This window comes from Oryctolagus cuniculus, chromosome 1 (assembly GCF_964237555.1).
Source record: "Oryctolagus cuniculus chromosome 1, mOryCun1.1, whole genome shotgun sequence".
NCBI classification, from domain to species: Eukaryota; Metazoa; Chordata; class Mammalia; order Lagomorpha; family Leporidae; genus Oryctolagus; species Oryctolagus cuniculus.
In genome coordinates this window covers 16,122,419-16,138,504 of record NC_091432.1, presented here as the reverse complement: position 1 = coordinate 16,138,504, position 16,086 = coordinate 16,122,419, and the positions used below count along the sequence as shown (strand labels likewise).

The window sequence follows — 16,086 nt, the reverse complement described above, 5'->3', positions numbered from 1 at the left end:
CTCATTGACAATTTATTATAAAATAGTCTTTTTGCTAGATGATTTTTCACAGCTGTAGGCTATTGTAAGTGTTCTGAGCATGATGAGGTAGACTAAGCTAAGCTATGATGTTAGGCAGATTAGATGTATGAAATGAACTTTTAAATCAGAAATATTTTCAAATTTTTGAGAAGTTTATTTGGACAGAACCCCATTGTTAGTCTGTGAGCATCTGTACACAAAAACAGTGAGCAGCTCATTAAGCTAGGTAGGCAGCCTATCCCCACAACGGAGTTTAAATTCTGAATGACTATAGTGTATCTCTTAGTTCAAAGAATTGATAAATTTTTAGATATGATGTGTGCATGTATATGTGTATCTATATTTATTTGTGTATATGGATACATGGATCACTAATGGTGGTATTATACCTGGAAGAACATGAAGATACATATTTATGTGTGTGTGTGTGTCCATGTATTCTCACATCTCTAAGATACACAAAGTTACTTTTAGGCTTATATTGTTATAGAAAGAAACTGTGTGTATGTGTGTGAGAATTTTTGCCTGCAAAAAGATTTTAACACAAACTTGGTTTAATGAACACTCAGGGATTGTTACAAATTGACTATTGGAAAAGATGCATCGTGTCATACTGCCCTTAGTGTCTGTGAATTTTCCAATTGGCGTATCAATTTTAAAATATGTTTTGAAAGAATCTAAAGGTTAATTTGGGAATGGCATTTGACACAAAAGTTAAGACACTGCTTGGGATATCCTCAGTCCATATGAGAGTGCCTAGTTTCTAGTCCCTGCTCTGCTTTGGTCCAGTTCCCTGCTAATGTGCACCCTGGGAGGCAGCAGGTGCAGGTGAAGTATTTGGGTCTCCACCACACACAGGGCAGACTTGGATGGAGTTCCAGGCTCCTGGTATTGACTCAGGTCAGCCCTAACTGTTGTGGCCTTCATAGGAATGAGCTAGTGGTAGAAAGGTCTCTCAGGATCTATTCCCTTTCCTTCAAATAAACTAAAGGTAAAGAAATAAACAGATTCTGGCTGGCGCCTTGGCTCACTTAGTTAATTATCTGCCTGTAGCGCCGGCATCCCATATGGGTGCCGGGTTCTAGTCCCGATTGTGCCTCTTCCAGTCCAGCTCTCTGCTGTGGCCTGGGAGGGCAGTGGAGGATGGCCCAGGTGCTTGGGTCACTGCACCCTCATGGGAGACCAGGAAGAGGCATCTGGCTCCTGGCTTCGGATTGGCATATCACTGGCCATAGTGGCTATTTGGAGGGTGAACCGACAGAAGGAACATCTTTCTGTCTCCTTCTCTCTGTCTGTAACTCTGCTTGTCAAATAAATAAATAAAAAAAAAAGAAATAAACAGATTTTATTTATTTACCTTTTTTGACAGCCAGAGTGGACAGTGAGAGAGAGAGACAGACAGAAAGGTCTTCCTTCTCTTGGTTCACCCCCCAACTGCCGCTGCTCACCGCGCTGATCCGAAGCCAGGAGCCAGGTGTCTCTCCTGGTCTCCCATGTGGGTGCAGGGCCCAAGGACTTGGGCCAATCTCCACTGCATTCCCGGGCCACAGCAGAGAGCTGGACTGGAAGAGGAGCAACCGGAACAGAATCCAGCGCCCCTGCAGGGACTAGAACCCAGTGTACCTGCACTGCAGGTGGAGGATTAGCCTATTAATCCACGGTGCCGACTGAAATAAACAGATTTTAAAGGCAATCTCCTAAAAAGGATTTATTGAAAAAGTCTATAATAATATTTCTTTAAAATAAGACTCTAACCTCTGTGAGAGGAATTAATTTATTATTGTTTGTTCTTGTAACATCTAAAAATGTATCAATATGAAATACTAACTAAATATATTTAGTAAGTTCAAGAACTTCGTATTGCTCACATTTGTATAGATTATGGTGATTGGGCAGTCATGTACATATTGTCTTTCAAAATAATTTGCTATTTATCAATTAAATGTGTTATAATAATTAAAATATATTCCAAAATATTTGTCATCAATGTGAAACAATGATTAAGAGTCAAGATCAGCCAGGAAAGAGTACTTTACTCCTGGGTTAATCAATTTTGTTTAAAGAGTGAGTTATTATGAAAAAGGGATGTCTCATAAAAGATTCAGGGAAATTTTTGATAGAAAATTCCATTTACCAAAGTCTTTCAAAGTATTTTGGGAAATTTCACCACACAGACAATTAAGTCAATAAAAGTATTTAGCAGATTCATATATATTGATTATGGTATCTTTGATTCAAGCATTATTTCTCCAATGAATTTTTCTGAATGGATAGTTAATGAAAATAAGTATACACTGAATTATTTTAAATAGTGTTAGCTGGCTCTTAGTTTTATCTCATCTATTACAAAGACACCTCTCATAGAGAGAACTCATCTTCTATCTTGGAATGTGTGAAAGGATCTGTGTATATGCACATATGTGTATATTTGTTTATTTTCTTCTCTGATCATGTAACCAAGCTCTCACTCCTAGAAACAATTTTACAATATAACTTCTTAGATTTGAAACTAAGGAAATGATAATTTACTAATTAACTTATGAAATATACCACTATATTATACAGAGTATTATGGTCTCCCTCATCACTCACTTCTTCTTATTAAGCCCATGGGAGGTTTTAGATTGTTGTTTTGATGACAGTGTTAGTTGAAATTAATTACTGTGAGGATTTTTGTCATAACCATTGAGAAGTATGAAGCTAATTAATTTTCATTTCTTCCTTTTTTACTAAAAATTACTTTCATCCATGCATTCTTCATATAATCTTAACTTTTTATGAATGTGTATAACATCAAAGCCATCACACCTTATTATATTTATCTTCATGATAATTCTGTGTATTTTCATTTCCAATTGTACTGAGTATTTAGTTTAGTAATAATAGTTTACATAGCATTAATTAAATTAATTGTTTTTATATTGTTAATTCTGACTTGTTAGTCTTTCAATAGAGGTAAAATAAACATTTGTTCTCATTCATTGTAAGAAATTATAACACAATTTATTTGCTCCAAATTATACCTAAGTGTCCATAGATATGCTGTTTCTCACACATTCCTCATATTGACCCCTGTTATGCCTCCCATCATTCTCTGCTAGTATCTTTCTGCATAATCTGTAAAATCCTGTAATATTTCAGAGTGAGCTTCCCTGTTTCTTCAGTCATTTTCTCTGTCTCCCTTTAACAGCACTCTTGGTCTCTCCCAATCCAGTAGCTTACTCTCTAGACCTGGGGACTATGTCTCCTGCAGTAACATCAAACATAAGATTTTCCAGATATCTAATATTTTCCTCTATGATGAGGAAAAAACAGTTTAAATAAGCTAAGAGGCATCCATTTCAAAATTCTCTGTTTATGTTAAGAATGTTAAATGTTTGTGTTCAATTTGTTATATGAGATGCAACAATTACATCTGCAATAATAATCATATATTTTCAATTTGTATTCAATTTCACCACATTTATTTTTTTAAATTTTTATTTATTAAATATAATTTTCCAAAGTACAGTTTATGGATTACAATGGCTTTCCACCCCATAACTTTCCTCCCACCTGCACCCCTCCCAATTCACACTCCCTCTCCCATTCCATTCACATCAAGATTAATTTTCAATTATCTTTATATACAGAAGATCAATTTAACATATTAAGTAAAGATTTCATCAGTTTGCACCCACACAGGACATAAAGTATAAAATACTTTTTGAGTACTAGTTATAGTATGACTTCACATTGGGCAACACAATAAGGACAGACTTCCCACATAAGGAGTAAGTACACAGTGACTCCTGTTGTTGACTTAACAATTTGACACTCTTGTTTATGGTGTCAGTAATCTCCCTAGGCTCTAGTCATGAGTTTCCAAGGCTATGGAAGCCTCTTGAGTTCGCTCACTTCGATGTTAGACAAGGTCATAGTCAAAGTGGAAGTTCTCCCCTCCCTTCAGAGAAAGATACCTCCTCCTTTGATGGCCCTTTCTTTCGACTGGGATCTCACTCACAGAGATCTTTCACTTAGGTCTTCTTTTTTTATTTTTTTAAAATTTTTGCAGAGTGTCTTGGCTTTCCATGCCTAAAATACTCTCATGGGCTCTTCAGCCATATCCGAATGCCTTTAGGGCTGATTCTGAGGCCAGAGTGCCATTTAGGACATCTGCCATTCTATGAATCTGCTGTGTATCCCACTTCCCATGTTGGATTGTTCTCTCCCTTTTTTGTTCTATCAGTTAGTATTAGCAGACGCTAGTCTTGTTTGTGTGATCCCTTTGACTCTTAGACCTATCAGCGTGATCAATTGTGAACTGAAATTGATCACTTGGACTAGTGAGATGGCACTGGCACATGCAATCTTGATGGGATTGTATTGGAATCCCCTGGCACATTTCTAACTCCACCATTTGGGTCAAGTCCAATTGAGCATGTCCCAAATTGTACATCTCCTCTCTCTCTTATTCCCACTCTTAATTTTAACAGGGATCACTTTTTAGTTAAATTTTAACACCTAAGAATAAATGAGTGCTAATTACAGAGTTCAACCAATAGTATTAACTAGAACAAAAAAAATCACATTTAGAATATACTTTAATTCAGAACTTTTTTAAAAAAGATTTTATTTATTTATTTATTTATTTGAGAGGTGGAGTTACAGACAATGAGAGGGAGGGGCAGAAATGCTTTCCATCGGCTGGTTTACTCCCTAAATGGCTGCAATGACTAGAGCTGGGCGGATCCGAAGGCAGGAGCCAGAAGCTGTGTGTCTCCCACACAGCTATACGGCCCAAGCACTTGGAGCATCTACCATTTATTTCCTAGGCCATGACAGAGAGCTGGATCAAAGAGGAGCAGCATGGACTAGAACTGGCGCCCATACAGGATGCTGGCGTAGCAGTCAGAGGATCGACCTAAGCGCCCCACAGCACCAGCACACTAAGAACATTTTTAAAAATCATTTTTTGTAATGTGCTTTATTTCAAAAAATATTTCAAGAATGCCTGAAGAAACAAATTAGTCAATGAAACTAAAAATTTAAATTGCATTGAGTTTTGATATCTTCTTGTTTCCCCTTGTTTATAAAGATTAACTGTGGGGAGCCATTGCACGGCGCCCTAAAGATGGTGCCGGCTCTTTCCCCTGGAAGGACTGGCGAGAAACAAACATCTCCTAATAAGGAGATGGCTGAGCTCCCTTCCGGCTTCCGCATTGCTGTACCAATCAATGCTTGCCACTTGGCTGCTTTTGATTGGTGCGCTGATGGCTATAAGAGGGAGGGGAGAGGAAAAGAGGCGGTAGTAGAAGTTTGAAAGAGGTTCCTGAATAAACTGCTGGAAGAAGAGTTCGGGTCGTGTCTTCCTTGCTGGTCGAGGGACGCGACAACTGGTGGCCCGTACGGGGAACATCTCGAACGCGAACTCAGAACTTCCTGCAGTCAGGGCAGCGCTGGTAAGTCCCCCAGGAAAATAAGGTGGGGATCCGCGATAAGAGCGGGCAGTCCTGCGATAATAGCGGGAGGGTAATTCTGCGATTAAAGCAGAGGAAGTTCTGCGACAAAAGCAGAAGGAGCTCTGACCCGTGGCCAGGGAAAGAGCGCAATTTTTGACGATGGGTAATTCACAGTCCCATCAAATTTTTCTGGCGCTGAATGCGCTGCTTCAGGAAAACGGTTTGAAACTTAAGCCTAGTACGTTGCATAGGTTTTTACGTAACTGCGATACCATTGCACCCTGGTATGGGGTTTCGGGAAGCCTTACTATCCCTTCATGGGACAAACTAGGCAGGGATTTGGATTTTGCATTCGAACAGGGTAATCTTGAAGGGGGAGTGAGACCAATATGGAAGTTAGTGCGAGCATGCCTCGAGGATGAGCAGTGTAGTGAAGCTATTCTGAGCGGTCAAGCTGCCTTGGAGGAACTTCAGGAAGAGCGCTCCGAGAGAGCTGCCAGTGAAAAAGGGAAAACTTTGAAGGAGAGTCGGAAAAGAACTAGGAAAAAACTGTACCCCGATCTTTCCAAGTTGCGCAGCCCCTCCTTAGTAAGTAGTTCTAGTGCAGAAAGTAGCTCAGAAAGCAGCAGTGAGTCTGAAGAGTGTGGCAATAACAAAGAGTCTGATATAAAGCAAGTACGGGAATTAAATCGGCAAATGAGGAAGTTGCAATTAAAAGGAAAAAAGGAACTTAAGCATGGTACTTTCCAGGGGAACTTAGGGGAGGAGCCTGAAGCCTCTCCTCCTCAGTATGAGCCTGTATCCGCGCAAGAAAGAGGGCGGACTTTCTGTCCGGGAGTCTGGAAACAGGTTGGTGCGGAGTTGTTAAGTGCCTATCCTGTCTTCCAAGATCCGCAAGGGCAGAGGTACGAGGAACCCCTCAACATAAAGATAATCAAATCACTAGCAGAGTCAGTAAGAGCCTATGGCATCAGCGGTTCTTTCACGCTGGCTCAAGTAGAAAATCTTCAAAGATACTGCATGACTCCAAATGACTGGAGCGGGTTGGCTCGTGCCGCATTGTCACCAGGACAATACTTAGACTTCAGAGCTTTCCTGATTGACTTTGCCAATGAACAAGCGGCAGAAAATGCAGCGGCAGGGAATCCGCATTGGGACAGAGATATGCTGCTATGCATAGGGAGATTCGCTAACCAGCAGACAGGTTACCCACATGCAGTGTATGAACAAGTTAACAAGATAGCCATCAAGGCTTGGAAGTCTATACCCAACAGAGGAGAGGTAAGTGGGAATTTGACAAAGATTACACAGGGACCCACCGAGCCATTTTCAGACTTTGCAGCACGCATGGTGGAAGCTGTGGGTAGGATTTTTGGAGATCCAGATCGCGCCATGCCACTGATAGAACAGTTGGTTTTTGAGCAGTGCACTAAGGAATGCAGAGCTGCTATAACACCATGGAAGAGCAAAGGGCTTCATGTATGGATAAAACAATGCAGGGAAATAGGAGGGCCGCTATCCAACACTGGCCTCGCTGCAGCAGTCCTTCAAATCACGAAGGGCAATAGGGGATCAGGGAACGCTGGAGCATGTTTCAGCTGTGGAAAAATGGGACATATGAAGCGGCGATGTCCGCAAAGGGGAAGAGGCAAAGAACAAAGACAGGAAGGACCAGGAATTTGTCCAAAATGCAGGAAGGGAAAGCACTGGGCCAACGAATGCCGCTCGGTAAAGGACATTGACGGCAACGTCCTTGCTTCTGGCAATGGTGGGGCACGTCCAAAAAACGGGCAGCGGGGCCCTCGTCCCCAGGGCCCGCAAATATATGGGGCATTCGAGAGTCAGCATCAGGGCCCCCATCAGGACCAGCAGCAGGGGAGGCAAAGTCAGTGGCCCAGCTTCAGACATCCCAGAGACCACGGAGAGCCACTGCAGGCTCCGCAGGCCTGGACCTCTGTGCCACCACCAGACTCATACTGACACCAAAAATGGGAGTGCAAGCCATTGAGTCAGACTTTCAGGGACCCCTAGAGGAAGGCACAGTGGGATTGTTGTTGGGACGTCCATCCTCTACCTTGAAAGGTCTCATAATTCATCCAGGAGTCATAGATTCGGATTATACTGGCATGGTGAAAATCATGGTTGAGTCCCCTAGAGGTATAACAGCTATTAATCCAGGAGATAGGATTGCACAACTTGTAATCCTTCCTAGCAAGCATTTGCAGTTCAGTGCATCAAAGAAACAACGAGGAAGTGAAGGCTTTGGATCCACAGGCATAGATTGTACCTTGTTGTCTTTAGAACTAGACCAGAGACCAACCTTAAAGATAAAAATAAATGGAAAGGACATTCTTGGCCTACTAGACACAGGTGCAGACCGTAGTATCATCGCCTCCAAGGATTGGCCTCCAAAGTGGCCTAAGCAGGCATCCTCACAATCCCTTCGGGGACTGGGATATTCAGAAACTCCTGAGATGAGCGCAGTAATGCTGCGCTGGGAGGATGCAGAGGGACATTCAGGCATGGTGCAACCTTATGTTTTGGATTTACCTATCTCTTTATGGGGCCGAGACCTTTTGAAAGACATGAACTATAAATTAAGTAATGAACACTCCCGTGTTTCTCAAAAATAGATGAAGGATATGGGACACCATCCGAATTATGGAATAGGAAAATTCTTACAAGGAAGAAATGAGCCCACTGAAGTAGTGCAGAGGCCTCCTCGCCAAGGGCTGGGTTTTTCATAGGGGCCACTGAGGAAGGTATTCCCATTACTTGGAAGCACGAGGACCCAGTGTGGGTTCCTCAGTGGCCTCTGTCCTCAGACAAATTGGTCACAGTGCAGCAATTGATTCAAGAACAATTGAATTTAGGACACATTAGACCCTCTGTATTGCCTTGGAATACTCCTATTTTTGTAATAAAAAAGAAATCAGGGAAGTGGCGGTTGCTACATGACTTGAGAGCTATTAATATGCAGATGCAGGTCATGGGGCCTGTGCAACGTGGGCTGCCTCTTCTATCTACACTTCCACAGGGATGGCCCATAATAATAATAGATATTAAAGACTGTTTCTTCTCCATACCCCTACATACAAAGGATTGTGAAAGGTTTGCCTTTACCTTGCCGGCGTGCAATCATGAGCAGCCTGACCAGAGGTATGAATGGGTTGTGCTTCCGCAGGGCATGGCTAACAGCCCCACAATGTGTCAGCTATTCGTGGGTCAAGCGATTGGGCCTTTACGTAAGAGATTTTCTTCCTTAAAATGCATCCAATACATGGATGACATCCTCTTAGCAGCAAAAGATGAATTCGTATTAGATGATGGCTTTGCATATTTGATTCAGTTACTAGAAAGTAAGAAGTTATTTATTGCCCCTGAAAAGGTTCAGAAAGGAAGCATTGCAACTTATCTGGGATCCCGCATAACTAGTACTCAAATTGTTCCTCAAAAGGTGGAATTGCACAAAGATAGTTTAAAGACTTTAAATGCTTTTCAGAGATTATTAGGAGATATAAATTGGGTTAGGGGTTATTTGAATCTTCCCAATTATGAACTTAAGCCACTTTATGTCATTTTGCGTGGTGATTCGGCGTTGGACTCACCTCGGTGCTTAACTCCGGAGGCCAGGGAGGCCCTAGAGAAGGTAGAAAAGAAATTACAGGAGGCATTCTTATGCAGAATGAATGAAAATCTGCCATTGTCATTATGCATTCTCCCAACGCTTAGCTTAGCCAACCTACAGGGCTAGTATGGCAGGAAGGTCCGCTTTTGTGGATACATCCAAGGAGCTCTCCAGCCAAGTCTATTGAGTATTATCCAGCAGCGGTGGCAAAGCTAGCACTGGAGGGTTTGCAACAATGTTTACAATATTTTGGAAAATTGCCGTGTGAAGTGATTGTTCCTTATGATGCCAAACAAGTCAACGTCCTATGTGCTCTTTTAGATGATTGGGCAGTGTTTCGCTGTGGGTTCCCAGGCTTTATAGACAATCATTTACCAAAAAATCCATTGTTACAATTCTTTAAAGAACATCCGGTAGTATTTCCAAAAATTACAGCCGCTGAGCCATTACTAGGTGCTCCAAATATATTTACGGATGGGTCAAAAACAGGCTGTGGGGTTTATATGGTAGAGGGTAATGACCCGGTATTTCATCAGTTTCAGCCAGGCTCACCTCAAGTTGTGGAGTTAAAAATAGTTATTGAGGTCCTTAAGCAGTGCTCTTTTGCCTTTAATTTGTTGTCAGATTCCTTATATGTGGTGAACGCATTAAAGATATTGGAAACCGCAGGGCCGATTAAACCTTCTAGCCCAATTGCATCCCTATTACATATAGTCCAGCAGTTGCTTTGGTCACGGAAAAATCCCTTTTTTGCTCAGCATATTAGAGCCCACACAGGCATGCCTGGTCCTTTATGTGAAGGCAATGCACGAGTAGACCTGTGTACTAGACAGGAATTCATCTTTTTTACTACTTCTGCAGAGGCTGCTAAAGCTTTCCATCAATCTTTTCATGTCAACGCGCGTGCTTTGCAGCAGAAATTTCATCTTTCCCGCGCAGATGCCAGACAGATTGTACTTGATTGCGCTGACTGTGCTGTTACTCGTGCGCAACCTAGTGTTGGCGTAAACCCTAGAGGGTTACTGCCTGGGAGAGTATGGCAGATGGATGTGACCCATGTATCGGAATTTGAAATTGAAATATGTTCATGTTTCAGTGGACACGTGCTCAGGCATTATGTATGCCTCTCCCCTCAGTGGTGAATCTACACATCAGGTGATTGCTCATTGTCTGGATGCATGGGCCGCCTGGGGAAACCCCAGGTGCTAAAAACTGATAATGGCCCGGCCTATACATCTCAAACCTTTACCACCTATTGCCAAAAAATGGAGGTTCAACTTGTCCATGGATTGCCATACAATCCTCAGGGCCAGGGCATAATTGAGCGAGCACACCGCACACTGAAAGAATATCTTTTAAAACAAAAAGGGGGAGTTGGCTATAGCCGCACCCCGAGAGAGAGAATTGCCTTAGTCTTATTTACAATTAATTTTTTAAATTTGGATGTGCATGGGCACTCAGCCGCGGACAGGCATCAGCAACAAGGAAACCCAAGTAGAGGGTTGGTAAAATGGAAAGATCTCTTGACGGGCCAGTGGCGTGGCCCTGATCCCGTGCTGGCATGGGCATGAGGTGCTGTTTGTGTTTTTCCACAGGATCAACATGACCCAGTGTGGGTTCCGGAGCGAGCGGTCAGGCGGGTCTGCCACGAGGAGAATCCTGCTGTTGCTTTTGATACTTCTGCCTCAAATGCAGCGGACAGAGATGGGGGATTCTATCAGTATTCCCAAAGCTGATGCCGAATTGGTCCGCGGAATTTGACTACACCTTGGAGCAACTGCGCCTTGCCGTGGTCACCATCAACTCCACGCGTGTGGATGTCTCCTTTGCATCTGGACTGTCATCCCAGATCCAGCTGTCTCCAGCCTGAAGGAGTGGGCGGGACTTGGAGCTTTGACGGGGTTGCTGTTACTTGTTGTGTTATTTTGCCTGTGGTGTTTGTGCAGGATGAGGACAGCTCATCGGCGGGAATTGGCCATGATAGCTCAAGCCTTTTATGCCCTTGAGGCTGGACAATCGCCGCAAGCATGGCTGGCCTTCCTTGAATGCTAGGCATGGGTGCAGGGTGCGAGGCAAAGCACTGCAGAGAGAACGAGCCATTACGTTCTCTGGAAGGCAAGTCTGTCTGCATGTGGGTTGGCATCCCAGATCCCACCCCCGCGAAAAGGATGCTGTTCCAGATGGATGCCTGGCAGTGGGGGACAGACCCCTACCTTCTCCTGTAATCCTTAGATGCCTGGTTCTAAAACAAAAAGGGGGAACTGTGGGGAGCCATTGCACGGCGCCCTAAAGATGGTGCCGGCTCCTTTCCCCCGGAAGGACTGGCAAGAAACAAACATCTCCTAATAAGGAGATGGCTGAGCTACCTTCCGGCTTCCGCATTGCTGTACCAATCAATGCTTGCCACTTGGCTGCTTTTGATTGGTGCACTGATGGCTATAAGAGGGAGGGGAGAGGAAAAGAGGCGGTAGTAGAAGTTTGAAAGAGGTTCCTGAATAAACTGCTGGAAGAAGAGTTCGGGTCGTGTCTTCCTTGCTGGTCGAGGGACGCGACAATTAACAGTCTTTTCAAAAATTCTGGGAAGGAATGAAAATATTTTGAAATTTTATGAATGAGAAGGCCATCCAAATTTCTTAGAATATGCCTATTATGAGAAATTTCATAAGTTATATAACATTTTTGTTTGGAAAAATTATCTTAATACAATTTTTCCAAGAGCTCTTTGAAGTGGCCTCACTGATACAATTTATACAATTTTTACTAACAGTGATAAGATGCATCATGATAAAGGAGCTAGATTTGTAGATCATTGATATTGGTTTTCAGGATCCTCACTTCAAGAATTTCAAAGTTTCTCTACTTCCTTTCTAAAGGTGTGACCTGATCACTAAAGACTTCTGAAACATTCTTTTTAAAATGAGAAAGCTCCAAAATTCCCAAGTCTTCCTTCTCTTTCTTTTTTTTCGCATAGAGCTTATCATCATCAATAAAGATTCTTCATAATTCTTAGTGCCATCAGCCACCTCCAGCAACATCAAAATATGGCATCCTTTTGTATACACATGGTCCCTTCTTCACTGCTCCTACTGATGGTTCCTCTCTGGAGCTTGTCTCCCTCTGTCCTTTCTTGACAAACCCTTCTTCTGTCCTTCCAGTCCTGGCTACATCATGGAATTTTCAATGATGTCTACCTTGACCACACTATTTTGATCACAAAATGTTTACTACTCTCATGACAGATTTTATCTTATGCTCTCATTTTTCTTGTTTAAAATGGAAAACTGCATTAAGTTGTAATGCATGCTGCACAAATAGTACATGCCAAACAAATGTTACATTGCCAAACCCAAATGGAGAGTCTACACTATGTCAGTGTCTCAACATCTCTATTCATCAGCTGGTGAACACCCAGCTCACTTAAATAGGAGACGCTACCTCATATGTAATTCCTAAAATTGTGAGATTTATAAAAGGTTAATATAGCATATATTATGGAATGTTATGAAATTTTATACATTGGGGCCACCAATATGGCACAGCAGGTGAAGCGGCTGGCATGCTCCACTTCTGATCCAGCTGTTAATGTGCCTGGGAGAGCAGCAGAAGACAGCCAAAGTGCTTGGACCCCTGCATCTGCATGTGAGACCCAGATGAAGCTGCTGGCTCCTGGCTTCAACCTGACACAGCTCTGGCTGCTGCAGGCACTCAGGAAGTGCAACAACTGGTGGAAGAGTCTCTCTCCCCTCTCTGCCATTGCGCCCTTGCTCCTGCTCTCACTCTCTCTGTCTGTCTCTCCAGTTATCTCTGCAAATCTACCTTTGAAATAAATAAATCTTTAAAACCATTTAGAAATAAAGTGAAGATGACCACTGAATGTACACTATAATGATAGCTATGAAAATCTTATTACACCTACAAGTAATCATTATGTGCACAAAATGAAATAATTGGGAGAAATTATAATTTTGTTCATAACACATTAGCAGCAATTTAGAATTTCATTCTTAGTCTTTATATTTTACTGTTTTCTCATTTTTTCTGTGTGAACCTGTGTGATTTCTATGATACAATGAAACTTTTATCTGTAAAAATATTTAATCACTAAGCAATGTTATTCTGTTCTTGATGTTGTCAGTCATAGAATAGAGATTTCTTTGTAAATAACGCCTCTCATCCTAGTTGAAAATAGACAGATTTGATCATTACACGTGTGGGCATGTACAACACATCACGTTGTACCTCCATAAGTAGGTATAACTCTTAGGTGTCAATTATAAATGAATAAATAAAAACTGCATTTGAAATCATCACAGAAGATGAAGCAATTTGTTGTTCTTCACATGGGGACTTCTAAATGTTCAACATCTAACTCGGCTTCATTTCATCCTTGAACTTTTGCCATTGGGAACACACCAAGCAATCTTCTCTAGAAATTGGTCTCTGAGGATGACCAAGTGTTGCAACATCATCAACCTCCTGCATAAGGAGGCTCCAGATAGTATCCAGATGAGAGGCAAGCCATCGGATGCTCTGTTTATAGCCACAGGATCTGCTTGGTATTTTTCTGTCTTTGGGACAGAGCTTCCTGTTAAATTGTCAGTTTGACCAGGAGTCACACAAACTTTCTAGGTTGCAAATTTGACTTCAGAATTAACAAAATGAATGAACAAAAGTGTAAAATTTACTCTTCTCAAAAAAATCATCATCACATAGCAGAAATGTTCTGTTATGTAAATGGTGTTTGTATTTTATTTGTAGGAAATATTGATGCTGAAAAATTTTTATAAGATAATATTGGAAGAATTTCCATTTTCACTAGCTGTGGTTCACAGTAAGTATTATTTACAAAATGGCCATGCTTTGATTCAGATGAAATAAAATGAGGTCTTAAGAGAATATGTCATTTAGTCCTTCTTTAAGGAATGTCAGGATTTATAGAAGCAAACACAAAAAAGAGTTGATTGAATTAATGTCTGCATGTAATGTTCGTATTTGAAAATAAAATTTTGGGAGAATATTTGCTTTTGAATAAGTTATTTGAGAAAAACATCATGTATTCTAGAAATTAGTACTTAGAAATGGTTTATAACTTTAATGAATCAAAGCCCTCTAATTGTAAAATTCATTTTTATTAAGTATAAATGTATTCAGAAAGAAGAATATGATAAATCGTGCATTAAAAACTTTCTTCAACTGCTTATTATATATTCAGTATTTTTATCAGATTTATAAAATTAGTTATTAACAGAAATGAATATTAGTAACAGGCTTTGGGAATCTACCAATCATGGTATAATTGCAGAGTGCACAATTAATATCCATTATTTTAAATAAGTTATTTATGTTCAATGCAGCTATCCTCATAAAAATACAGATTTACAATATAAACCATACCCTCAATTTTAGGAAAACAAAGCTAATTATGCAAAATAGATTACTTCTTTCACATAAGACCTTTTCTTGTTCAAATCATTTCTTCTTTAGATTTTTGAATTTCTTAACAGCTTAGAGCAGTTGGACACAATGAGTAGAAGGAACAACACGAATGTGCCTGACTTCATCCTAATGGGACTGACAGATGCTGAAGAGATCCAGCTGCTCCTCTTTGTGCTGTTTCTGCTGATTTACCTGGTTACTGTGCTGGGGAATGTGGGGATGATATTGATAATCCGCCTAGATCTCCAGCTCCACACCCCCATGTATTTTTTCCTCACTCACCTGTCATTTCTGGACCTCAGTTACTCAACTGTCATCACACCTAAAACCTTAGAGAACTTACTGACTTCCACCAAGTATATTTCATTCATGGGCTGCTTCACCCAGATGTACTTTTTTGTCATCCTGGCTGCTACTGAGTGTTTTCTTCTGTCCTCGATGGCCTATGATCGCTATGTAGCTATCTGCAATCCGTTACAGTACCCACTTATTATGTCCACAAGACTCTGCTGTGCCCTTGTCACTGGGTCCTATATGATTGGCTTCATGGATTCCTCTATCAATGTGCTTTGCATGAGCAGGCTGCACTATTGTGACTCCAATGTAATCCACCACTTTTTCTGTGATACATCACCAATCCTAGCCCTGTCCTGCACTGACACATATGACACTGAAATCATGATATTCGTTTTTGCTGGTTTTACTTTAATGGTATCCTTTATCACAGTAGCTGTGTCCTATGTGTCCATTCTCTCTTCTATCCTGAAAATAAATTCCACTTCAGGAAAGCAAAAAGCCTTCTCTACTTGTGCCTCCCATCTCCTGGGAGTAACCATATTTTACGGCACCATGATTTTCACTTATTTAAAACCAAGTAAGTCCTACTCCTTGGGAAAGGATCAAGTGGCTTCTGTTTTTTACACTATTGTGATCCCCATGCTCAATCCACTCATTTACAGTCTCAGGAACAAAGAAGTGAAGAATGCTCTTCTTAGGATCATGCATAGGAGAGATAGCTCCAGGAAAATAAAGTAACCAATATGCTAAGCACACAAAGTCATCTTTCTTTTTTTTTTTTTTTTTTTTTTCCTGTTGTGTGTTTTTTTGGTGTCTATCTGAAAACAGTCAAACCCTGTAATTTCTATTTCTTTTGATATTGCCTTTAATAAGCAATCATTATCTTGGATATTTCCAGGGAGCAGCTTTTAGAAATCCATAATATAACTGGAAAGTTAGAAAGTTATTAAATCTGTGGTCCTAATTTTACATATATTTAAGAGTAATTGATGTACAAAATATACAGCATCCAGTTGCTACATTTGAAACTACACCACAGAATCCAATTTTAGGTTATTTCTTTACAAAGTAGAACTACATTGATAACAGTTTCAGAAATCATCTATGTAATATATAGAATAAATTAATTAGAGACATTAGAAACATGTGATTGGTAACCAGTCATTCCAGGTTTTAGATTTTAACGCTTCTACATCGATAGTTGTCTTACACTTAAGTCCCTGAAACTTTAAGCCTCAACTTCCTAAATTGCATAAAATAAAA

At 40.9% G+C, this 16,086-nt stretch overlaps 1 protein-coding gene across 1 annotated transcript; it reads left to right on the top strand.

The window, feature by feature from the left end:
* The first annotated feature begins 14,613 nt into the window (after positions 1-14,613).
* Positions 14,614-15,561, top strand: LOC100341240 (olfactory receptor 8H1-like). Its single transcript, XM_002709128.3, has one exon. The coding sequence runs from the start codon at positions 14,614-14,616 to the stop codon at positions 15,559-15,561; it is 948 nt and encodes a 315-aa protein (XP_002709174.1).
* The last annotated feature ends 525 nt before the right edge of the window (positions 15,562-16,086 follow it).

What these genes read in the sequence shown, in the direction of transcription:
- LOC100341240 (XM_002709128.3), top strand. Translation starts at nt 14,614, where the DNA reads ATGAGTAGAAGGAACAACACGAATGTGCCTGACTTCATCCTAATGGGA.